Source organism: Carassius carassius, chromosome 50 (assembly GCF_963082965.1).
Source record: "Carassius carassius chromosome 50, fCarCar2.1, whole genome shotgun sequence".
Taxonomy (NCBI): domain Eukaryota; kingdom Metazoa; phylum Chordata; class Actinopteri; order Cypriniformes; family Cyprinidae; genus Carassius; species Carassius carassius.
Genome location: NC_081804.1, coordinates 16,817,546 through 16,842,448, shown reverse-complemented (window position 1 = coordinate 16,842,448; position 24,903 = coordinate 16,817,546). Strand labels below are relative to the sequence as shown.

At 35.2% G+C, this 24,903-nt stretch overlaps 1 long non-coding RNA gene and 5 gene segments (V, D, J or C); 2 read left to right on the top strand and 4 right to left on the bottom strand.

The window, feature by feature from the left end:
• Positions 1-1,617: 1,617 nt before the first annotated feature.
• Positions 1,618-2,201, bottom strand: LOC132133604 (immunoglobulin kappa variable 3-15-like). The segment is given in 2 exon segments: positions 1,618-1,956; positions 2,051-2,201. Coding segments are annotated over 2 exon segments (384 nt in total).
• Positions 2,202-7,747: 5,546 nt separating this feature from the next.
• On the bottom strand, positions 7,748-8,807 carry LOC132133254 (immunoglobulin kappa variable 3-15-like). The segment is given in 2 exon segments: positions 7,748-8,635; positions 8,738-8,807. Coding segments are annotated over 2 exon segments (384 nt in total).
• LOC132133253 (immunoglobulin lambda constant 7-like) lies at positions 8,739-11,090 on the top strand. The segment is given in 2 exon segments: positions 8,739-9,442; positions 9,739-11,090. A coding segment is annotated over 1 exon segment (393 nt).
• A 266-nt stretch (positions 11,091-11,356) lies between these two features.
• On the bottom strand, positions 11,357-12,517 carry LOC132133484 (immunoglobulin kappa variable 6-21-like). The segment is given in 2 exon segments: positions 11,357-12,259; positions 12,354-12,517. Coding segments are annotated over 2 exon segments (384 nt in total).
• Positions 12,518-19,459: 6,942 nt separating this feature from the next.
• On the bottom strand, positions 19,460-20,036 carry LOC132133452 (immunoglobulin kappa variable 3-15-like). The segment is given in 2 exon segments: positions 19,460-19,809; positions 19,913-20,036. Coding segments are annotated over 2 exon segments (384 nt in total).
• Positions 20,037-23,265: 3,229 nt separating this feature from the next.
• LOC132133607 (uncharacterized) lies at positions 23,266-24,494 on the top strand. 2 transcript variants are annotated; one of them, XR_009429178.1, is made up of 4 exons: positions 23,266-23,398; positions 23,542-23,626; positions 24,159-24,286; positions 24,407-24,494. It is a non-coding gene; the product is annotated as an uncharacterized LOC132133607 (long non-coding RNA). The 2 variants fall into 2 exon arrangements; XR_009429179.1 differs by having other exon boundaries at positions 23,273-23,398; positions 23,545-23,626.
• The last annotated feature ends 409 nt before the right edge of the window (positions 24,495-24,903 follow it).

Below are 24,903 nucleotides of genomic sequence, written 5' to 3'. Positions count from 1 at the left end.
GAACTGAAAAAAAATCTCTTCTTCCTCTTCTTTTTTTCTTCGCTTTTCTTTTCTGTTTTATTATTTATTCATTCATTTATTTTCAATAGTAATAACACGGGTGATGTTACCACGGTACCAATTTAGTCACCCTCTGGTGGTTTAATTCAGGGCTTTCTAAGCTTTCTAAGTCACATAACACAGATATAAACACAGTATCATCATCATACTATAAGATGTATGAATTAGGTCTGTCTGTCTACAAGGTAAAAATGTCAGAATTGACACAGCCCTGGGGTGCTCCAACATTTTCTCACTCGTTTTAACTACCAATGACAAGATCTGCTTCACTTTAATGATTTAATTTGTGAGAAAATAAGCACATCTGAATCAGATCAGGCATTAACACCCAGTTTTACAAGTTTTGACACAAAGATATCAGCTTGAAATCTATTGAATGCAGAAGAAAAATCCAAAAGTAGTTTGGATTTAGCTTGGAAGTCCAAAAATCAATAAAATTAGTTTGTCTAAATGTTTAGAAACAATACAATACAATCCCACACAATACAATAAAATGATGTATTATTTTTGTTGTTTATCTAGTTTTTTTTTTATTATTATAAAAAATTGTATTGTGTATTGTGTACTGCATTAGACAAACCTACTATTTATACTTAGTGCTAATTAAATACTGTATTAGGTATTTACACAAACAATAAATAACATCTAATGATAATGCTATTTGTACAAACAGAATTTGCTGTAATTTTTATTACAGTTACACATCCATGATGACGTTATCTTTAAAAGTTTGAAGGTGTTTCACTGTTTTCTTTCATCCTGCCTCATTTAAGCAATATCACATGATCAAGAGTGCAGTTGTACTAAATATCAGCATGGCTTTGATTTTACCATAGACAAGATTTTGTTATTTTTCTCTTTTTTTTCCTCCATGAACTCTGGTAAAAAAAAAAAACACACTCTGAAAACACATCAAAAACCTCTGCACCAGTACCGACAGTTTTTTTTAAAGAAAATGTATTTAAATAATTAAAGTTTTTTAAAGTGTTGTCAGTGCAGTCACTGTGACTCTGATTATGTGGAAACCTTCTTAAATTCTTCTTAGACATGTTAACACTTTTTGAGCCCAATAACCTACCAGAGGAACCCTGTGCTGGAGCTCATCCTCTCCTTCACTCAGTTGAGTTAATTTGAGCTTCTTTCAATTTCATTATAGATATTCCACTCTTATCTTTTCTTTTGTTTACACTTCTAAAAATGTAACTCAATTTCAAAGTGAAATTTTGTGACTGGAGCTCAGATCAAGTGAAAATTATATTGCTGTCTGATTAGATTAGAAAACAACTAAATCAATGTTTTAAATGAGTTGATGAACTGTTTATGAGTTTTTAATGATGTGTGATTTTTTTTTTGCTGTCTGTGTGAAACCTAAACAAGACTTTGTCAAGTCAACATCAAAACATGTTACAATAAACTTCTCCATCTGTTTGTATTGTGTTATTAGTGTTTGTGTTGATCAGTGTTGTGTGTGATTGTGTTCATCAGCAGCTGCAGTATCTCTCAGCTGTATCAGTGCAGTCACTGTGACTCTGACTGACGGAGGTTTTTGTACGACTCTTTATCACTGTGTGAACACAGCTTTACTGTTGATCCAGTGGAAACTCTGACAGTAATAATCTCCTGTATCTTCAGTCTGGACTCCACTGATGGTCATAGTGAAATCACTGTTAGATCCACTGCCACTGAATCTAGATGGAGTTCCAGTGAAACGGGTTGATATATAATATATGAGGAGTTTAGGAGCTTCTCCAGGTTTCTGTAAATACCAGGCCATCCTTGACCCATAACTATCACTGTACACATTACTGCTGGTTTTACAGTTTATTCTGACTTCTTGTCCTGGTTGAGCTGCTGTTATTGATGGATTCTGAGTTACAGTGATCTGTCCTCTACTCTCTGAAAGAAAGAACGAGAATGACATTTTGAAAAATCTGTTAAGGATGTACATTTCAAAGAATAAATGTTAATTATCAGATTTTATCACACAAACCTTGAGCAAACAGTGTGAGGGTCCAGATGAGGATGATGATGTTGTTCATTGTTGTTGTTGTGTCTTGTGTGATGATGAAGATTGTGTTCTGTTCTGCTCTCAGTCATGAAGTGTTAAACTCACAGCACTATAAACTCTCTCAGAGCACTGAAGCATGAGCTGATGATGCAAAGAAGAGGGCAGGATTCACAACAGATCGAGCTGCTAACAAACTCATAAACACTGATATAGAATAATTAATTTTACATTTTTACAATTATATTTGTTCAGCAACAATTTTTGAACCACTGTGTGAAACTTAAATTTTTTAAATGGGTAATTTTTAAAGAATTACTAAGTCAATTGTAGTGGGTATTTCACTGGTTCTCATTATAGTTCAAGTTCAAATACTTTATTGTCATTCTAACCTTACAACAAGCGTCCGGCAGAAAAAAAGTTCTCCTAGACCATTGATAAATGTACAACAAATAACAAAACAATATTAAAAACAAAATATACATCACAATATTCTAAAACAATACAATTTCTTTACATAATGACTAATGAGGGTAGTGCACAAATGGGTGTATTGCTCATATTTACACTGTTAATAATGACACTGTACTAGCTGCAGGATTTGTGTTAGCCATTCACAATGTTAGGTGTTAAACATGGTTAACTCTAAACTGTCTCACTTTATCTTTTCATTTATTTAGATATAAATAAATAAAATCTGTTTTTTCTTTTATTTTCTTGATTGATTCTTTCTTTGTATTGTTTCTACACGTTAATGCTTTGACAACATTGTTTTACACAGTAATGCTAATAAAGCATAATTCAAATTAATTGATTTTATGGTAATACTGCTCATAAATATCAGAATAGAAGAAACCACATAAATGATTCAGCCGGACTGTAAATATATATCATCAGTTCATCAGGTAGCAGCCTAGAAAAAAAAATCACAAATAGTTCAATCAGTCTATACATATGTTTCATCAGTCCAGCAACCTATATCAGTGTATGTCAAAGTGAACTGAGTAGTCTAATAGCTTGTGGAAAGATGCTATTTCTGAATCTGGCAGTCTTGCATTGCATACTTCGATAGCGTTTGAAGAAATGGTGAGCAATATTCAGGTCTCCCCACTGAGACACGCGAGATGCTGCATAAGATTTATCTGCTCCAGTTACTGGATGTCAACAGAGCCGCCATCTTGGAGCACCCAATCACTTCAACAGTTTCCAATAAAGATTAATGAGCTTTGTCAGCTCGCTGATGGTGTGTAGATGGAGATCCACACGTGTCAAGATGCTGACTTTGTGCCGCCCAAAAAAACACTGCAGACCAACAGGTCATTGTTAGCTGGGCTGGATTTAAAAAAGAAAAAGAAAAATGACATTGTTTTTGACAAGTGTTTCATTAGATTGTATCACTGTGGTACACATTAGATAGAGGAACTTAAGTCTGGCTCTTTTAAATCTCCAATAAAACATACAATTTAGATTGAATAAAAATTTTATTAAAATTATAAATATAATTTACAATAGTTTAAAATGTTAACTGTTTAAATATACATTTAGATATTCAGAAGAACTAAATTATTGTTAACACTACTTTAGGGACCAATTCTCACTATAAACTAGTTGCTTATTATCATGCATATTATTTGCAAATTGGCTGTTCTTCAGTACTTATAAATAAATTATTAAGTTTATGTATTGCGTAAGGTTACTGATGCAGAATAAGACATTAACAACTACCATACTAACTTTTAATAAGCAGCAAATTAGGAGTTTATTGAGGTCGAATTAATAAATAATTGTTTGTTAATAGTGAGAATTGGACTTTAAAATAAAGTGTGACTGTGATTTGACATTAAAATGTAAATGTAGCTTTACTTTCTCTGGTTCAGTCAATGATTTTGAATCTCTTTTTTTAGTTAGAATAAGTAAATCAATTATTTAAGGATAATAAGCGATATAATTTTCTCTTGATCTGAGCTGCAGTCACAGGATTTCAGTCTGAAATTGAGTTTTTAAACAAGTGTAAATACAAGACCAAACAAGAGTGGAATAGCAAACACAAAATTGTTAGAACTTCATATTGGGTATAAAAACTACTGAAACCGAACAACATTCCAATCAACCAATCAGAATTGAGATATAACTTTTCAGGGAATATCTAATTTTAGAAATACATTATGGGTATTGTTAGCTTTAGGGGATTGGGTTAAGTCTTTATTTTGGGACAATAATGTTGATCCAGGAACATGTCTTACTTGGCAAAATCATGGCGACCATATATATATATATATATATATATATATATATATATATATATATATATATATATATATATATATATATATATATATATATATATATATATATATATATATATATATATATATATATATTAGCTACAGTGATGATGAATAAACTAAATGATGAGATTGTTGTGATTTGTACTGCATTCTACACATCTGCTGCTGAAAGTCATGTTGAAACGATGTGAATGCTGCAGGGCAGAAGAGTGCTGGAGCTGCAGTGTGTTTTCTTTGAGGGAGTTGTGACCAGCGCAGACAGCAGAGAGATGTTTCTCCAGTGAGCGCTGCTTTCTCCTGAAGATGAACGTATCTGAGTGTCCTGTGTGAGTCAGGATTCACATGAGTCTAGTGCTGCAGCTGTAGTCATTTACAACTCAATACTGAAAGAGAGCTCTAGTGTCAAAGCACTGGCTGATCTTTCAATCTGCTGTGTTTGCTGCAACATTCAATAAAGCTTCTCAACAAACTCCATTTGTGTCTGACAACATCATTCAACTAACAGATGAAGATGCATGTAGTATTTGTCCAGGTGTTTTTCAGAAGCTTGATCAGTAGCAGTAAATCTAGTCAAATAAAGCTCTTGGGGTTTGAACATGGTCTCTGGAGACAGAGCTGCTCTATTCTGAGAGGATCACAATCACTCCACACTCACAATGTAAATGAGATTTTCAGTCCACACTCCCAGTGTCTCTGTTTGATTGGTTACATGATCTGAACTGAAACAGACCAGTTTCACTTCTGCTGTAGTCAAGCAGCACACAGACAAACTCACCATTACAGGAGATAGTGAAAAAATATATGAAAATGTCATAAAAATCCATAATCAAACATCAAGAACAAGGGATTCTGACACTAATTGTGTAAGATTGTAAATCTTTCTGTGGGTCATCACGTATAGACAGCAGAAGTGACTGAATGCAGTCTGCTCAGTTTGATTGACAGGATTCATATATTCTAATTAAAACATGATGATTATATTAAAACACTGACTCATTCTCTCCAGAAATACAAGATTAATGTTGATTGTGATGATATTGTGTTAGAAGTGTTTATTCTCTGATCAGTCCCACATAGCAAATGTTTTCTGTCCCAGATCCGGGCCAAACAATCACTTTTCCCTTTATTTTAATAAAGAACAAATCAATCAATAAAGAGTGAGTGTATAAAGTATACACTCTATAAGAGAAACGTAACAGATAGACACATGTAACTTAATCATAATCATTTATTACAGATGTGCCAAAGAGCATTACCACAGTAACTTTAATCCCAATGACGATGCATTTCAGTTGCAGTCCTCTCTGGAAGAATATAAAAGTACCAAAACCACACAAAGCATCACATGGATGCAGAGGTTTTAAATAAAAATGAGCTACTTTCATGATCATTTTATTTAATGCTTGTGCATGACAGCAAACTAATAAAGATGATGTGTGCCCCCCACTCTGTATTATTGATCAGTGTGTGTCCCATAGTATACCAAATAAATATTACATGATAATGGGTAAATGATCTCTCTCTCTCTCTCTCTCTCTCTCTCTCTCTCTCTCTCTCTCTCTCTCTCTCTCTCTCTCTCTCTCTCTCTCTCTCTCTCTCTTTCTCTCTCTCTCTCTCTCCCTCTCTCTCTCTTCATGTAGGGATTCTAAGATTATTTGTACCAAGAATAATAATATAACATTGAATAAAATTATAATTAAGTACAGTTTAATGCACTTGACTGATTTGCTTAATTTAGAAATGATAAAGTTTATTCTGTTTTGACTTGCCATTTCAAAGACTACATTTTAACAATACTACACTTCATTAGAATGTATGTGATCATTTTGACCTCAGATGAATTTCTTCATGCATGTTAGTGTTTTGATAAGTATGGCACTATTAGCAGTGTGTGTTGAATTATTTTACTGGGTTGATATTAAACAGAATAATATTAAAGAGCATCTGCTTTCTAAAACTATATAGAATCATACTTGTGAACCAGTTTGACACAAGACTGAAAACTGAGGTGATATTCCTATTTGTGGCTTATAATAAATAATTTTGTTTGCAATTCCATCTTGTGAATTTATTGAACTCTGTTTGTCAATCTGTCAGTATTCTGTTTTGATGATGTTCAGATTCTGAAGTGTTTACTGGTTGTTTGGTGGTTTTGTTTGTGCAAGATTTATTATTAATACTAATTTGATCAATATTTACAGAAGTCAAAATAAAAGCACAGATGGGTGAAATGCTATTTAAATATATGGATTAAAACGTACAATGTGTGAAAACTATACTGGGTTTAATTTAATTAAAAAACACTTAGTAAATTTGTCTGTTTAAATTTGAAAAGGTCACGAGCCTCATTTATTAAACACATCCTAAATTCCATGGATTTTTTTCTGTCAAAAGTGAGAACAAATAGGGATTTAGTTGCTATGGAAATTAATAATCAGTAATTCAGCATTGTTTATAAAAACAAATAGACATTTACAATATGCATTAATATTATCATATGCTTTGTGAAGAGTATGTCACTTGAATTATCTGAATATACGTGTAAATTTTTTTTTCACATTGTGATTAAATTTAAAAATGGCTTTTTTTTTTGCATACAGATGGTTTTATAAATTGTTTGTAGAGACATTTAGGAAATTCTGCGCACATCTTTATAAATGAGGCCACAAAACTAAAGCTATTTTTTTTATCAGATGTCACTCAATGAACCATAAAAACACCTGCAGATGAAGGAAATAATGAAACAAGACTGTGAGTTGTGAACCTCACTAAAACATTTCCTGAGATCACTGTTGGTTCTCTGTTTGTTGACTCTGTGTAGTTTTACTGTATCATGAAGCTCCTGTGAGGACGCTGAACATCTGCTGATGGAGCTGCTCTGTTCTGAGAGGAACACAATCACTCAGATATGAGTTTGACTGTTTGACTCTTTATTCTCTGAAATGAGTCAGTAGAGTTGAACTCATGGAGAGATGAGGTTTGTTCATATTCATCAGTTCACACTGAGACTCTCAGCAGTCAAACTGAGCTCTGAATGTTTGAATCAACTGTTGACTCTGTGATGAGACGCAGTGAATGATTCATTCTGAGTTGTGTCCTTCAGTGTCTCTGTCACTCAGCTGCTCCTGAACCTGTTCTCTGCACAAGATTACAATTAGAACACTTTCTTTTCAGCCTGGTGCCACAGTTGTTTTAAATCTTTTATTGTTGTTCTAAGGAGCCACTGTGAAGTTTCTAAGAGTGTTGCCATAGGAGAGAGCTATTCAGCTCTAGTCATGGAGGACCGGTGCAGTTTGATTCCATCTCTGTTAAAGGAAAACCCTTTCCAGTCCCACTTTGTGTATCTCCAGACCTGGGGTCAGAGTAACAGTCCCCAGCATGCACTGCAGATCAAACTGATAATCAAAATGATTGTTTTACTGTTTAAATATGTTGTTGAACCAGATACAAACACATTTTATGCCTCGTTGAGTTGTGTTATATAGACATAATGTGAAGCATTTGTCTCCATGTGGTTTGAGTGCTGGAGGTCAAGAATACCACACTGATGTAATTTAATATCAAATTACTAAATATATGATGTATTGATTGAATTGTAATCTTATTACTGCATGTTTGGACATAATGGCAAATATCAAATCATATCATAAAAAAGAGAATCAATGTCATATCGTATCATGATGAAACTGCTGTTTATTACATACTGTACTCCTCAAGTGTACCACACCATGGTCCATATTTCCAGTCTCCACTGAACCAATGCACTGATTTGAAGAACCTGTAATAACAAATGAAGAACTTTCTGAATCTCCAAAGAACCAAAAGTAAATAATAATTACAGTAAACATATTTAATCATATCCTCTGATCAGCAGCTGCAGTATCTCTCAGCTGTATCAGTGCAGTCACTGTGACTCTGACTGACGGAGGTTTTTGTACGACTCTTTATCACTGTGTGAACACATATTTACTGTTTGGATAGTGGAAACTCTGACAGTAATAATCTCCTGTATCTTCAGTCTGGACTCCACTGATGGTCATAGTGAAATCACTGTTAGATCCACTGCCACTGAATCTAGATGGAGTTCCAGTGAAACGGGTTGATGCAAGATATATGAGGAGTTTAGGAGCTTCTCCAGGTTTCTGTAAATACCAGCTCATCCATATCCCATTACTATCACTGTACACATTACTGCTGGTTTTACAGTTTATTCTGACTTCTTGTCCTGGTTGAGCTGCTGTTATTGATGGACTCTGAGTTACAGTGTACTGTCCTCTACACTCTGAAAGAAAGAACAAGAATAACATTAAGAAACAACTGTAAATGATTAATATTTTACACTTCAGAGAACGAATAATCATAATTAAAACTGTATTACACAAACCTTGAGCAAACAGTGTGAGAGTCCAGATGAGGATGATGATGTTGTTCATTGTTGTTGTTGTGTCTTGTGTGATGATGAAGATTGTGTTCTGTTCTGCTCTCAGTCATGAAGTGTTAAACTCACAGCACTATAAACTCTCTCAGAGCACTGAAGCATGTGCTGATGATGCAAAGAAGAGGGCAGGATTTACAACAGATCGAGCTGCTACAAGACTGATATACTAGACTAGAGTTACAGAATATATTACTCTATAAATTCTATTAGATGAATCAACATCACTATAAGAAGAGAGTGAATTGTGAGTTTGTTCATAAAGTATCAGGACTGACTGTAAATCTCTAATCAGAGTTCATGGTGTCACTCTGTCTGTCATCAATCCTCGAGTGAGACTGAAATTGTAAAATGGACAGAAAACATTCTGTTAAAAATGGTGACAGATGGAAACTTTAGTTTTAGCTAGAGACTCACTACAAGCCCAGATACCTTTTTCGTTTCTTTTCTTTTCTTTTCTTTTCTTTTCTTTTCTTTTCTTTTCTTTTCTTTCTTATAAAAACGTAACATGAACAAATGTGTCTTGATTATTTTGTCTGAAGCTGCAGGTTTTTCTGTGAATCATGACTGAGCTTCATATGAACAACAGAAGAATCATTCTGAGAAACTCCATGACATCATCCATGATGAAAGAGGTCAAAGGTCATCTCAGAGGTCATCAAATATATTTATTAAAAAAAAATGCAAGCAGATGACAGGATAATGAGTGAGAAATGTAGGATTATGAATTCAAACTGAATCATGTAAATTGCATTACTGTAATAAAAACTTCCACTGATTATGAAAAGAATGTCATTGTTTATCAAGCAATAACAAATATTTAGAAAATATTGTGTCTTTGTTCTTACTTCATGACAAGCATTTTGTCAAACTAAATGTCTGAGTGTTGTCAGCAGCTGAGGTGTTTCTGCTCTCAGTGTGTTGAAGTGTTGTTTCTCTCTCTACTGGAGTTTGTGTTCACTCGAGTGGAATAGAGGTTTTTGTACGAGTGTTTCATTCGATTGTATCACTGTGGTGGACTTTCGGTGGAGGAACTAAACTGGTGCTCGGTAAGTCTGGCTCTTTTAACTGTCTTGTACAAAATTGTTGAAATGTTTTTTAAATGATTTTAATATTTAATATAAATTATTTTATTGTCACCTTAAGAGCTTCAAAATAACTTAATTATATATACTCAGCAAACAATTATTGTCCAAACACATTACTATAATGTGTCACTTTGAGTTTCATCAGTTTTATCATTTAGTTTGACAAAATGCTGATTTATTTTCATGCATTTTTACACTGATCATATAAAGCTAATTTGTTTGTAGATATTATACATGAAAAAAGAGATTTGTCATCAGAATGTAAATATATTTTTTGTAGTTCAAAGATTTTGAATCTCTTTTGCTAATATTGTGCATTAAAAAAACATACAAAATACAAAATATATAAATGTTTAGAAATGTTTTTGAAATATTATGAAATAATTTGCGTTTGCATTGTAATAGTTGGAAAAGTGTAAAAAAAAAAAAAAAAAGTAAAATCTAAAGTCCGTAAGAACATTTTAAGTTCAAGTGAGATATAATGTAAGAACTTTATGACGATATATTAAATTATACTGAAATTATACCAGTCAGTGTCGTTGTACATTTGGTTTCATTTTATGATGTTTCATTTATATAGTATAATATGTATATAGTGTTTGTGTAGTTTGTATATTGTGTATATATCAGCTGCAGTGATGATGAACAAGATGAATGATGAGATTGTTGTGATTTTTACTGCATCTCACACGTCTGCTGCTGAAAGTGATGTTGAAATGATGTGAATGCTGCAGGGCAGAAGAGTGCTGGAGCTGCAGTGTGTTTTCTTTGTGTTTGTGAATGTGTTGTGTTTGTCTCCTGCAGCTGGTCCCACAGTGAAGCCCTCAGTGTCTCTCCTGCCGCCCTCTTCTCTGCAGATCTCTGGAGACTCAGCCGCACTGCTCTGTCTGCTCAGCTCTTACTCTCCACAGGGGGCGCTGGTGAGCTGGACACTGGACGGCTCAGAGGTCACCGAGGGGGTTGTGACCAGCGCCGAGAGCGAGCAGGACGGCCGCTACAGCCGCAGTAGTGTCCTGACCCTCAGCAAAGCACGCTGGGAAGAGGGAGAGCTGTACGTCTGCAGAGTAACACATGATGGAGCTCCTCATGAGGCCTCGTTCCACAAGAGTCGCTGTTAGTCACTCGCAGTGCTGATGTTTCTCCAGTGAGCGCTGCTCTCTCCTGAAGATGAACGTATCTGAGTGTCCTGTGTCAGGCAGGATTCACATGAGTCTAGTGCTGCAGCTGTAGTCATTTACAACTCAATACTGAAAGAGAGCTCTAGTGTCAAAGCACTGGCTGATCTTTCAATTTGCTGTGTTTGCTGCAACATTCAATAAAGCTTCTCAACAAACTCCATTTGTGTCTGACAACATCATTCAACTAACAGATGAAGACGCATGTAGTGTTTGTCCAGGTGTTTTTCAGAAGCTCGATCAGTAGCAGTAAATCTAGTCAACTAAAGCTCTTGGGGTTTTAACATGGTCTCTGGAGACAGAGCTGCTCTATTCTGAGAGGATCACAATCACTCCACACTCACAATGTAAATGAGATTTTCAGTCCACACTCCCAGTGTCTCTGTTTGATTGGTTACATGATCTGAACTGAAACAGACCAGTTTCACTTCTGCTCTAGTCAAGCAGCACACAGACAAACTCACCATTACATTTATAGGAGAGGGTGAAAATATATAGACACATTTATACAAGTGATAATAACCATACATCAAGAATTAATCATTCTGACTGCAAGTATGTAAGATTGTAAATCTTTCTGTGCGTCAAATAGAAAGCATCACGTCCAGACAACAGAAGTGACTGAATGCAGTCTGTTCAGTTTGATCGACAGGATTCATATATTACACATAAAACATGATGATTATATTACAACACTGACTCATTCTCTTCAGAAATACAAGATTAATGTTGATTGTGATGATATTGTGTTATTAGTGTTTGTGTTGATCAGTGTTGTGTGTGATTGTGTTCATCAGCAGCTGCAGTATCTCTCAGCTGTATCAGTGCAGTCACTGTGACTCTGACTGACAGAGGTTTTTGTACGACTCTTTATCACTGTGTGAACACATATTTACTGTTGATGTAGTGTTCACTGTGACAGTAATAATCTCCTGTATCTTCAGTCTGGACTCCACTGATGGTCAGAGTGAAATCACTGTTAGATCCACTGCCACTGAATCTAGATGGAGTTCCAGTGAAACGGGTTGATATATAATATATGAGGAGTTTAGGAGCTTCTCCAGGTTTCTGCTGATACCAGGCCATCCGTGACCCATAACTATCACTGTACACATTACTGCTGGTTTTACAGTTTATTCTGACTTCTTGTCCTGGTTGAGCTGCTGTTATTGATGGACTCTGAGTTACAGTGATCTGTCCTCTACTCTCTGAAAGAAAGGAATGAAGTATAAGAATAAAAAATTATGTATATTTTCACATTTTAAAATAATGAATCGTTTTTATGAAAGTTTTACTACAAACCTTGAGCAAACAGTGTGAGAGTCCAGATGAGGATGATGATGTTGTTCATTGTTGTTGTTGTGTCTTGTGTGATGATGAAGATTGTGTTCTGTTCTGCTCTCAGTCATGAAGTGTTAAACTCACAGCTCTATAAACTCTCTCATGCAAAGTGTCTCTATGTAAATGCTCTTCACACACAGAACAGACAGCTGTCAGTCTCAGAGCACAGATTAATTTCTTCATGCATATTCATGTTCTACAAAACATTAGAAACTTTAATACTTAGTGATTAATTAATACTTTCTACAATGAATGATCATTTTACTGGGACAATAATAAGCCTAATGATATTAAATATCACTAACATGAACATTAACGGCCCTAAGCGCATGTCACATGACCATTTTTGCAGGTACAACGATGTGCAAGATGTTATTGTTTACACGGTTTTCTGGGATACGCAGAAAGAATATTAGATTTATTTCGTGTTGACCGTGCATGCGCAACATACAATAAGATCTGTACAGGAAATATAAATTACTAGTTCATCTCTCGAGTTTTTGGGTCCGGGTTGTACGATCTTTTGTCACGTGACATAAGAGCAGCAATGGATACAGAAATTAGGGAAGCTGATTCGCTGATTCGGGAAGCTGTCACATGACAAAAGAGCGAACGACTTTAACCCGAAGACTTGAGAGGTGAACTAATCAATTCTCTTTCTGTGAAGACTGCATATCCTCTGGTCTATGGAGCTGTCGTGATGAATGAACGACTCAAGCCTGAAGACTCAAGAGGTGTTTCTTATAATTTTGCCTTGGTTGCATTATAGTTTATATAACACGATCAATGTTTGAGTAAAAAGATGTGTTGGGGAATTTGGATATTAACATGAAATGAATGAAATGACTTGAAAAAGGATTTGTTTATTTTGCTGAACGAGTTTCAAAGATGTAAGTCAGTAAAATGATCTGAACTTCTCATCACTAGTACATTTATACTGAAACTCAACCCCGTCTGCAGCATTTTTTGAAGTCTCCGTTTTCGAGGGTCGAAAACGCCAGAGTAGTATGAACAACAGGCGTAACCATGAAAAAAGTTATGTGTTTTAAAAAGAAAACGCTCTAGTGTAAATGTATCAGTCTGAAGTTCAGGATGGAGAGGAGTCTGTCGTCACACAGAGTAGCGATCCTTTAAAAAATAGCTTATGTGGAAATAGTTTTATGAATTGTCACCACTTTTTCTACTGTAAAAAAATATATATTTATATATATTAGAATTTCTGCATTCCAGTCATTTGGTATCGACAGTGACTAAATTAGTAAAAAGATATGTTTAAAAGTAATAATAAAATTATTACTAACAAAAGAAAAAAAAACCTACTTTCTCTCTTTTCTAAGTGCATTCATAATTGTATCACTTTATAGGCCTAAGTATCATATTTGGCAGTTGGCATTAGAAGTTATATTATAATAGCAGCAGTGGCTTATGGGAAGTTTAATACCACAGATTATTATTATTATTTTATTTTTAATATATGCCTTTTTCAAAGCTCATATAAAATATATAAAATATTTTCAAAATATATAAATCTATCTATATGTGTGTGTGTGTGAAATGATATGAAATGTACTTAGGTGTTTTGCATGCATATATAATAAAAATAATCTAACATTGTTTATAAAAATGTAAAGAGTAAAGGTAAAAATAGATAATCACAATGTTCATCAATATATGCTTTGTGAAAAGTATGTCACTGGAATTAATGAATTCCTGAGTTTAAACATGATGAGTACTTTACTTCAGAAACATAAAGGGATATTTGTGGCTGTTCTGTAGTTTGATGCATTTGTTCATATTGTGCTTGAATTTATAATGAACTGAGAATTATAAAGATTGATGCATTTAGGGAAATGTTTGTATGGATAGTTTTATAAATCGTTTATAGGGGCATTTCAGAAACCTACACACTTTTTTATAAATGAGGCCCCAGAACTCAAGCTCATATTTTATAATGAAATGTCACTCAGTGAACCATGAAAACACCTGCAGATGAAGGAAATAATTAAACTAGACTGTGTAGTCAAATTATGAACCTCACATGACTCTGTGTAGTTTTACTGTATCATGAAGCTCCTGTGAGGACGCTGAACATCTGCTGATGGAGCTGCTCTGTTCTGAGAGGAACTGATGATTTAACTGCTGAACAAAAACTCAAATATAGACAAATATAGTCAAGTCAAATATAGACAACAAAATATTATAAAGACCAGGCAATTTTTTTTTTTTAATTGTTAACATTGTGGAGGCAAGTTTTGATGAACAAGTAACACACATTTAATTTTTCTTCTCAAAAATGTAAGTGATATACATTATGATTATATTAGGTATATTGTCACATCCTCTGCCACTTAACTCCTCCACCAGAGTCTAATTACTTGTTTGTCTAATTAGTCTGACCCATTTAACCCCTGACTGCGTGTTCACTCAGTGAGAACTATTGTTTGTTTCACACTGTACATGCTTGGATTTATGATTATTTTACACACCCCATGCATGTTGTTTGCTTCTCTGCCTGTTTGCCTTGTGTTTGACCCTTGTTTCGACTGCTTTCCCCTTGTTTTAATACATTTCTGCACATAGATTCAGACCCTCACTCTGCTTCACAATTTGTGATTTTGTTTTTGTCCTCCTCCCATCAGCAGCTGCAGGATCTCTCAGCTGTATCAGTGCAGTCACTGTGACTCTGACTGACGGAGGTTTTTGTACGACTCTTTATCACTGTGTGAACACATATTTACTGTTTGGATAGTGGAAACTCTGACAGTAATAATCTCCTGTATCTTCAGTCTGGACTCCACTGATGGTCAGAGTGAAATCAGTTCCATGATCAGCTCCTTCATCAGAATAAAGCCAGAGAATTGACACTGACTGAGAGATTGACACATTGACTGAGAGATGGCAGCAGGATGTTGGGTTCACCGACTGTAAATATGTGATAGTTTCTTTGAACGATGAATTTGAATAAAGCTTGTTGTTCACTTGTAAAGTATTTAGTTATTGTGATGGTTAATTTTATTCATTCAAATTGTACACAAGTGTTGAGGTGGGCTAGCAATCCAGTTCATTCTGGGGTAATCGTTTTTTTTTTTGTTGTTGTTGTTGTTGTTGTTGTTGTTGTTGTTGTAATACATACATTTTTTGAGTATAAAATCTTCTCCAAAGGCGAGATCTTCGAGGAGCTGCCTGACGTCTTCATTGTGAAGACATTGCAAACACTGAAAATGCTGTACTAGGTAGGAAAACCGTACTAATGTACTACTACAACTACTAGACAGTTACTGTTACTGATGATATGAGATGTTAGTGCACATCGCTTTTTTTATTTCATTCTTTTTTTTTTTTTATTGCATACAAGATCAGGAAAAAAAACACACAAACAAGATTACAAGCACATACATATCAAGGGTTTGGATCATAGCATGAGATTATATACACAGAAGCACAATGACAAGGTGAAATATTTTGAATAATTCATATAATAATTCATAATCATAACATTAGTAGGGTTAAAAATATAAGAACTTAAATTGACCCAAAATGCATTGGTTATACCACAACAACAAAATAAATGGAGAGCTTTTTCATCGACAAGACCACCAAAAGAACAAATGTCATCAATATCAAGAAATTTTGAGATAGATGAAATGAACCAGTCACTCACATCTTCTGCTCTTAAGTTGTTGCGATTGTTATTACGTCGTAGGTCACACATGATAACGTCACCATGGCGGATGATATCTGGACTGTATTCATACTTCGTGCATTCAGACTACAGAGTATGTACTCTTTTAGCACTTGCTAAGTAAACACTTTTTAAGTACCTATTCAGTGAGTTTGCAGTTTAGAACGCAGCCTCTGTGATGCACGACTGACAGTTTTTGCAAAAACAAATCAATATTTAATTATATTTTAGAATAAGCACACATTGCTAGACAGGTAGTGAACATAATCTAGCTAACATTCATAATTAACGGAGCCTCATTACTGGTTTTGCCTGTCAGGTCTTGATGTATTTCTCCACAGATTCACTGAAGGAAGGTAAATCATGACCTGCACACACTTCTTAGATACATTCTTCTGAGTTTCTGAAATTCAACCGTTTTAAACCCTCATGTGAAGACATTTTCAGTGACTTCTTTCTCATTATGTGAAAACTTTCTGTGATGGAGGGACTTTTAAATTGTCTACCATCACTGGTTTCACTGGTAATGTTGGTACAAATGTTTTGGTTTATTCATTCTTTTTAATTGTATTATCAATTGTATTTATTTAAACGCTTGTTTCTAGATCATGTGTATATAATAAGATTCTAAGGCAAGAGTTTTTAATAAAAAATGGTATGTCCCAATTTGGGGAGAGTGGGAAAAATGTATTTTTAACATGGCCACCACTAGAAGTTGGGGTATGGATGGATAGAGAGCTGGGACACGATTGTTGTGTAGCAAGGGAAACTTCAGCCTCGATGCTGTAGTTGGTACTGTTTCTAGTACTTGCACTTCTAGTTTTAGACTGTTTTTATTACAATATTTGTTTTAAGCTCTTATATCTATTTATTTGCACATTTTGCACACCTGCTTAAATAAACAACCCTTTGGACCCCTACATTGCTATTGATCCTCCTTGTGATTGCTTGGGTCATTATCACACTTTCTTAAGCTGTTTTTAGACAAAGTTTACACTTTTTGAGCCCAGTTACCTACAATTTATCACATAATACATTTCTATATATGGGAAACTAGTGCTTATATTTTTCAATATGCTGCAATATATGCATTAACCGTGTCTGGCGATGTATTGATGCAAATAAAAACATTTAGAAATGCAGACAAAAATAGCATTACATATAATATTCATTAATATGATCTGTCCCATATCAGTAGAACAGACCAAAAATAAAGATCTCAAATGTGGGGAATATTCTGTTCTGCTCATGTGAGTCGAGCCTCTGATAAGATCTTCGACAGATGTTGTTTTTCTACCCCAGGGTAAATATGGCTTTCAGGTTACCTCAAGTCCCAGTAAAAGTTCTGTGAAGTTTTTATTATCTTGAATTTATGATTTAATTTGTTTTGTTCTGATTTGAGTATTTAAAGAGAATCGTCGAAACAACTGCAAACAAAACTTCCCGCACACGTGCCATGTGTCTCTCTATTTGCCAGGTATGATTACTCTTTGAAATTATTTGGTGCTATTTTTTTATTCTATGTTTTGTGTTACAGACTGAAGGGTCATGACTGAGCAAAACAGATCTTTTTAATTCTGTCCATCACTGATTCAGCAAGTTGTATTGAAGTGACTTAACAAACTACACTTTTTGTTCTGAGCGAGCAGTAGGCGGCTGGACTTAAAGGTAAAAGTTAATCTTGCACTCTCTGATTAAGTTCGGACTGGTGAGTTTGTGATTGTGAGATCCGTACGGCTGATGTGAGACTCAAATGCGACATCGTGTCCCTGATGAACGAATAACTGAATGTATGGGATATTCAAAATAATCAAATATCTGAATGAATACGTAATTGATATTTGTGAATAGTTCTTAATTAGAAATAGTCTAAAATTAATGATAACTTGAAAATTGGAGTCAGATTAATCAGAGCTAGACTAAAATTGAAACTAAATCCTGATAAATTTTAAGTGAACTTGCAGGAGCACGAGTAAAGATCTGCACACATTATTCTTTGACCCTCGCCATTGGGTTCCCTCGTTGGGCCAACGGTTGATCCTAACATACCTATACATTATAATAGATTGTCACATATTTTTCAATATCTGAAAAGCGACAGTTCCTTATGTATTATTCAATATATTGTAATATATTAAAGGGGTCATATGATGCTGCCATGCCGTATAGATGCTGTGTGATTCACTGTGAAAGCAAACTACTATGTTTGGCCTTCCAAAAGAGGACGATATCTGCTTCATCATGCCTGGAGCTGATCCGTGCTTGTCGCTGAGGAAATACATCAACATTGCACTGTGGATCGACAAATCAGCTTTCACCATGGATGAAGTGGAGTCCAGCCCGAGGATGCCACATATGGTTGCTGCAAGACCAAGGTACACACCTTCGTAGAACTTACCAGCTGCACTGTTCTCAAGCCACCAGCCTCTGCTCACTCAAGGCGACCGCAGCTCACTCTAGACCGCCTCCGGTCTCTGCTCAATCTAGGTCGCAGTGTGTTATGCTGATTCATTGAGAAAGCGAAACTAATTTGTTTGGCCTTCCAAAAGAAGACATGACTACAGTATAAATCATGTTTATATCACGTTTATAATGGGTTTTATGTATATGTCTTGTCGCTCTGGCTGGACAAGGCATCACAATATGTTAAGAGGCGTAACATTTCCGTCACACGCTTGCATTTGGCCAATCACAGTGCACTGGATAGCTGGCCAATCAAAGCACACCTCACTTTTCAGAGTGATGAGCTTTGTGCTTCTTTTGAGCTTCATACAGTCTCATGTTAGATATTCCACTCTTATGTTTTCTTTTGTTTACACTTCAGTTTATACTCAGTTTTAAAGTGAAATTTTGAAACTGCAGCTCAGATCAAGTGAAAAGTATATTGAATGAGCTGATATACAAACTACACAATCACTAAATACACTTCAATGTAATTACCAAAAGCAAATATGAGATTAAAAATAAACTTTTGCTGAAGCAACAATCACATTTTACCTTACTTCTGTATCTAATGCCATTGTCCAATGTGGTTTAATCGGCCATAACAGGGTCTAATATGATTTCATGCTGGTCTGTTGAGGTTTGATGGGTTCTGAAGTGGTCTAATATGTTCAGAGTTGAGTTATGTTGAGTTTTTAAAGACCTGTTTGATTTTCTGCTGTCTGTGTGACAGGAAAACCTTTAAACTTAAAGATGTTACTCATTCAAACGGGGCTTCGTAAAAGTCAACGTCAAAGTATATCACAATAAACTTCACCATCTGTTTGTATTGTGTTATTAGTGTTTGTGTTGATCAGTGTTGTGTGTGATTGTGTTCATCAGCAGCTGCAGTATCTCTCAGCTGTATCAGTGCAGTCACTGTGACTCTGACTGACGGAGGTTTTTGTACGACTCTTTATCACTGTGTGAACACATATTTACTGTTTGGATAGTGGAAACTCTGACAGTAATAATCTCCTGTATCTTCAGTCTGGACTCCACTGATGCTCAGAGTGAAATCACTGTTAGATCCACTGCCACTGAATCTAGATGAAGTTCCAGTGTAACGGGTTGATGCAAGATATATGAGGAGTTTAGGAGCTTCTCCAGGTTTCTGTAAATACCAGGCCATCCTTGACCCATTACTATCACTGTACACATTACTGCTGGTTTTACAGTTTATTCTGACTTCTTGTCCTGGTTGAGCTGCTGTTATTGATGGACTCTGAGTTACAGTGATCTGTCCTCTACACTCTGAAAGTAAAATTATGAAATTGTATATTGATTAATTTTTTACACTTCAAAGAATAAAAGAATAAATAACAAAATGAAACAATACACATTGTATCACACAAACCTTGAGCAAACAGTGTGAGAGTCCAGATGAGGATGATGATGTTGTTCATTGTTGTTGTTGTGTCTTGTGTGATGATGAAGATTGTGTTCTGTTCTGCTCTCAGTCATGAAGTGTTAAACTCACAGCTCTATAAACTCTCTCAGAGCACTGAAGCATGAGCTGATGATGCAAAGAAGAGGGCAGGATTTACAACAGCTTGAGCTGCTACAACTAATACTGTAATATTTTTCTTTCACAATAATATTTTTTAATAATTTACTCATAATTGCATTGATTAATGAAAATGTAATATAAAATATTAGTTTTGTTCATTTGTTGTTGCACTGGCTGGTGTGACACTAGTCTTAGTCTTTATATTGTCATGCAACATTTTGAGCACTAGTCATTCATGATTCATTTATTTATTAAGTGAAAGTATCTGATAATGAAAGCTTTAGCCTAATTTCTGCCAGGAAGACTCAATTACTTCGTCACTAATTACCTTCATCATTATCCAATCACGTCTTTATACTTCGGTATAAAAGATCGTACTTAAACATGTTTGAGTTCGCAGATGCCAACGTGATAACAACCTCCACCCTCCCCACCACCACCAGGATGGTCCTGTCCTGACCTTCCAGGGGGGTCGGCTGCGCCCCTGCCTTGTTCTTCAGGCAGGAAATGCAGGTCCGCTACCCTCGGATTACGAACCATGGACGGGGCCTTCCGCCAAAGAAATTTATAATTATGCTTGCTGAGTTGTCAATAAATGTATGCTTCGTACATCATTTTATCTCCCGAGTCTTTCTGGTAGAAATAGATGTGTTATCAAGAATAAGTGAATAGTATTCAGCTGCGTTTAGATTAAAAGAGTAAAAGTCCATTGTGGTCTTTTTAATGTTGAATAAGTGTTGATGTCGCTATATGGGATATCTTTCATGAGACCTATTGTGTAAAATGAGTCTAGACTGAAAAACTGAAGATACAGTTTTTTTTTTTTTTTGTGAATCATAATTATCGAGCTTCATATGAAGATCAAAAGCATCATTATGAGAAACTCCATGACATCATCCATGATAAAAAAGGTCAAAGGTCATCAACTTAATTTCCTTAAAAAGTGTTATTGGCACACAAGGAAACAATAAATGATAAATATAGGACATGAAGTCAAACTGAATCAGGACTACAGTGATTGAGATGAATAAACTCTTCAACTGATAATGAAAAGAAAGACATTGTCAGCAGCTGAGGTGTTTCTGCTCTCAGTGTGTTGAAGTGTTGTTTCTCTCTCTGCTGGAGTTTGTGTTCACTCGAGTGGAATAGAGGTTTTTGTACGAGTGTTTCATTCGATTGTATCACTGTGGTACACATTCGGTGGAGGAACAAAACTGGCAACCCATTCTCACTCCAAAGGCGTCAAAAACCGAAGCATGGTCAAGCGCCCCTAGCGTCACTTTTATGACGCCAAATGTGCCTCTCGGCGTCGAATATCGACGCACTACGACCTTCATTGCTTTCAGTTGGAAACTTTTGTCGTCAGAATTTCGACGCGAGGACATGAGATGTTTATTGCTATGAAATCACGTTCAAGAAGTCTCATTCAGCACACATCGTGATACTTGCCATCAGTTCCACAATTTGGGTGAGTAGTCGTATATACGCTCTTTTAATGCCTTTTATCAAATGTATTCTGTCTTCTTTATTAATCAGATTAGCGCCATATGTTAAATCGCTGTATTATATCGGTCATCCGCGGCTGTCTTTGAGTTTCATTGCGTTTAAATAAATGAACACAGCTGTTAATTAGTGTGATTAAACTCTATCTGTCACGTGACGTGCCATAGACCTTCGATCCGTTTTATATTAATTTCAGGTTCAACGATGTAAGTTGTATTTGTAGTAAAATCATGTTAATCACGACACTTACAATAGTAATAAATGAAATGTGAAGTTAAAACACAGTAAATGGGACATTAGTAACTGTAACTGTAGTTTTACTATGGTATATTAATAATCAATACAACAATACAATAATCACCAAACCAGCTATGTTTGTATCACTGTTTTTATGTGCTTTTATATGACAGATATCACAGTAATCATATGTTCAATACCATGCTTTTAATACCTTTTAATGTAAATCCCAAAAAAATAAAACAAATTAAAAATAAATAAATAATACAAAAATATTTTTTCATCTTGCAGTTCATTCATATCAGTTTATATCTAAATATTATGCTCACAGATCATTATTAACATTCTGTATATAATTAAATTTTATTTTCTCTCCCCTTTTTTATTATTATTTTTATTTTTAGCTGAAAAGACGTAAAAGAAAGCAGTCACCCCAGTGGTGTTTCTGGAGAGGCATTCCTTCAGAAATAGAGAAGACAAAAAGCTGCAGAGGCAGGTTGGTCTGTGATAGTTTGTCCCTTTTATCAAACATTCCTGCTGTTATCATTTGTACAGCATTTGTTGTTTCTTAAACTGTTGCACTGTCCAAATACCCACACTTGCCATTTTTACACTTGACCACTTGATTACTTATTTGACGTCTTTCCTGTATTTGGCCTAGTGTTCGAGTGAGCATGATGACCACAAGTGTGTGTCAAACTTTTCATGACCCAACACTGCACGGTTTTGGTGTCTCTCTTATCTGACAAACACACTTTTGAGATCTTGGAGTCTTCACTGATGAGCTGATGAGCTGAATCAGGTGTGTTTGATCAGGGAGACATCTCAAATGTGCCGTGTTGGGGTTCTCCAGGACCAGGATTGGGAGCCACTGCCTTATGGGACACACTTATGTGTTTACAGAGATTTTTTATATCTAATTATCAATATTTCACATACTGTACATTGGACAGCTTTCCATGACCTCTTGTGAGATCTCGGCAAAAAGTCTGACGATTTAATCCAAAACACGATGCATGATGGGATACACTAAGCGTTGTATAGTGCTCCGGAGCAGTATTGGAGAGGTTTAGTGTGTGTTAAGGATACTGTGCTTTGGCATTATTAAGACCGGGGACAGTCTTGTGCACAAACTGTCACGTACACACACTCTCAAGTGGCCAAGACTGCAAGTGTGGGTATCTGGACAGGGTCAAAGTCTTAAAAATGAACCCTAAACACAGTCGCACATCACAGTCTTAATAATCCAGTTTAACACTTGTATGATATTGTCTCATCTGACACTATCAAAAGAATTCATATGACTATAGCTTGCTATTAATTACTTGCTTTTAATAATGGATGCATTTAACATTTAACTATACAGCATCTTTACAGAGGCTGCTTTTATGGTCTAAACAAAACCCAGTGTAATGTATAAGTTGCACACAATTAATAATATTTCTTTCCTTTCTGTCTTACAGGATTGTTTGCAGATAATGCTGTTCTTCTTTTTTAGAAGTTTTTGGTGAGCCAACTCTCACAAACCTTCCTAAAAACTAAAAGAGCTATTTCTGAGTCTCAGTGAATCTTGCCATGATCAGCTCTTCCCAGGTACATTTGGTTAAAATATTTTTGAATCAACATTTACTCATCAAATGCTCTGATCTGAATCTTACTTTAAATTAACTTAATTATATGTTTAATGAGCAATATTAATTGCACACAGAGTAAGTAGAGATTATCTTGTTTCACAGAAGAGAAGGAAGACCAAGGAAATGATTTGCTCAGGATGAGGAATGAAGACGGCAATCTTGTGCTCAAACAAACAGAAGTCCTCTGGTATGTGTCTGTTGAAACAATGCTGTTATGTGTTACAGCACTTTATGATGATCTCTCACGGGACTGGTCATGTCAGCCTTGATTTTTTTTTTAAATAATATTACAATTACAGCATGTTAGCAAAGTGTGACTGGACATTATTAATCTTATGTTTTTAAAAACACACCACCTGTTTAAAAGCAGACAAGTGTCATGAAATTGGTTTAGTTGATATAAACACCAATTGACATTATTTCATTGTTTTGTTAATGTTATGTTATAAATTGTGGATTTATAGTTGATTGGTTAGAAGCAAGAACATACACTGCACAGACTAAAACACATTTGTGAGAGAAGTCAGGAACTTTGGAGAAAGATTCTAGAGGAAGAAAGACACATTTACTGCAACAATAGATGAATTTTAGAGGCAAAAACTCCAGTCTCTGAGAACTAGACATGCTAAGTCAGTCTCATGAGCAAGGCCTTTGCCTCTGTAACTTTTTCTTAATTCTTGCAGAATGAAATTTTTATTGCAGTATTTTAATTTGTACAGATGATCTCATCAGCCAAATGAGGGGTTTTGACCAAGTGATGCTCTTGAAAGGAGTGAAAGAAGAGGATGTGGTAAATTGTCTTCAGAGAAAAAGCTTCTCAAAAGGTCTTAAAGCAGCTTGAAGAATGGTAAGTGTACAGTACTACAAGGGTCATAGTTGCTCACACTGCTAAAATCACACAGAACATAAGCTGAGCTCTCTGTCCATTAAACAACTTCATCTGGATTGTTTGTTTCACTTTGACCAGGTCTGGGATCTTAGGACTGGGAGATCCTCTGGCTGAGAACAAGCTACACCACATCAGTGCTGGATATCAACCACAAACTGTTTCGAGATTAATTATTTTGCATTACAAGATGGTGCCATGGGCTTTATTGTTACAAACACTTGAGGGATAACTGAGAATGTAGCAGGAATGATCAATGTGGATCTTGTACTGTATTCAAACCAAGAGCATGCACATTACTGATGACAAGCACGTGAGGAGCAAGATACGGGGGTGAGGAGGACATTTTTACACTGATTTTTGCTAATTAGTTTATATATATATATATATATATATATATATATATATATATATATATATATATATATATATATATATATTCTTTGCACTGCATGAATTTGTCCTTGTGTAATAGTGAAGTATGACTTATGATGCAGAAATATTATTTGTTTTAAGATCCAGATTTACTATTTAGGGACTAGAGGACAATGGCATCCTGGACCATGATGAGTCCATGA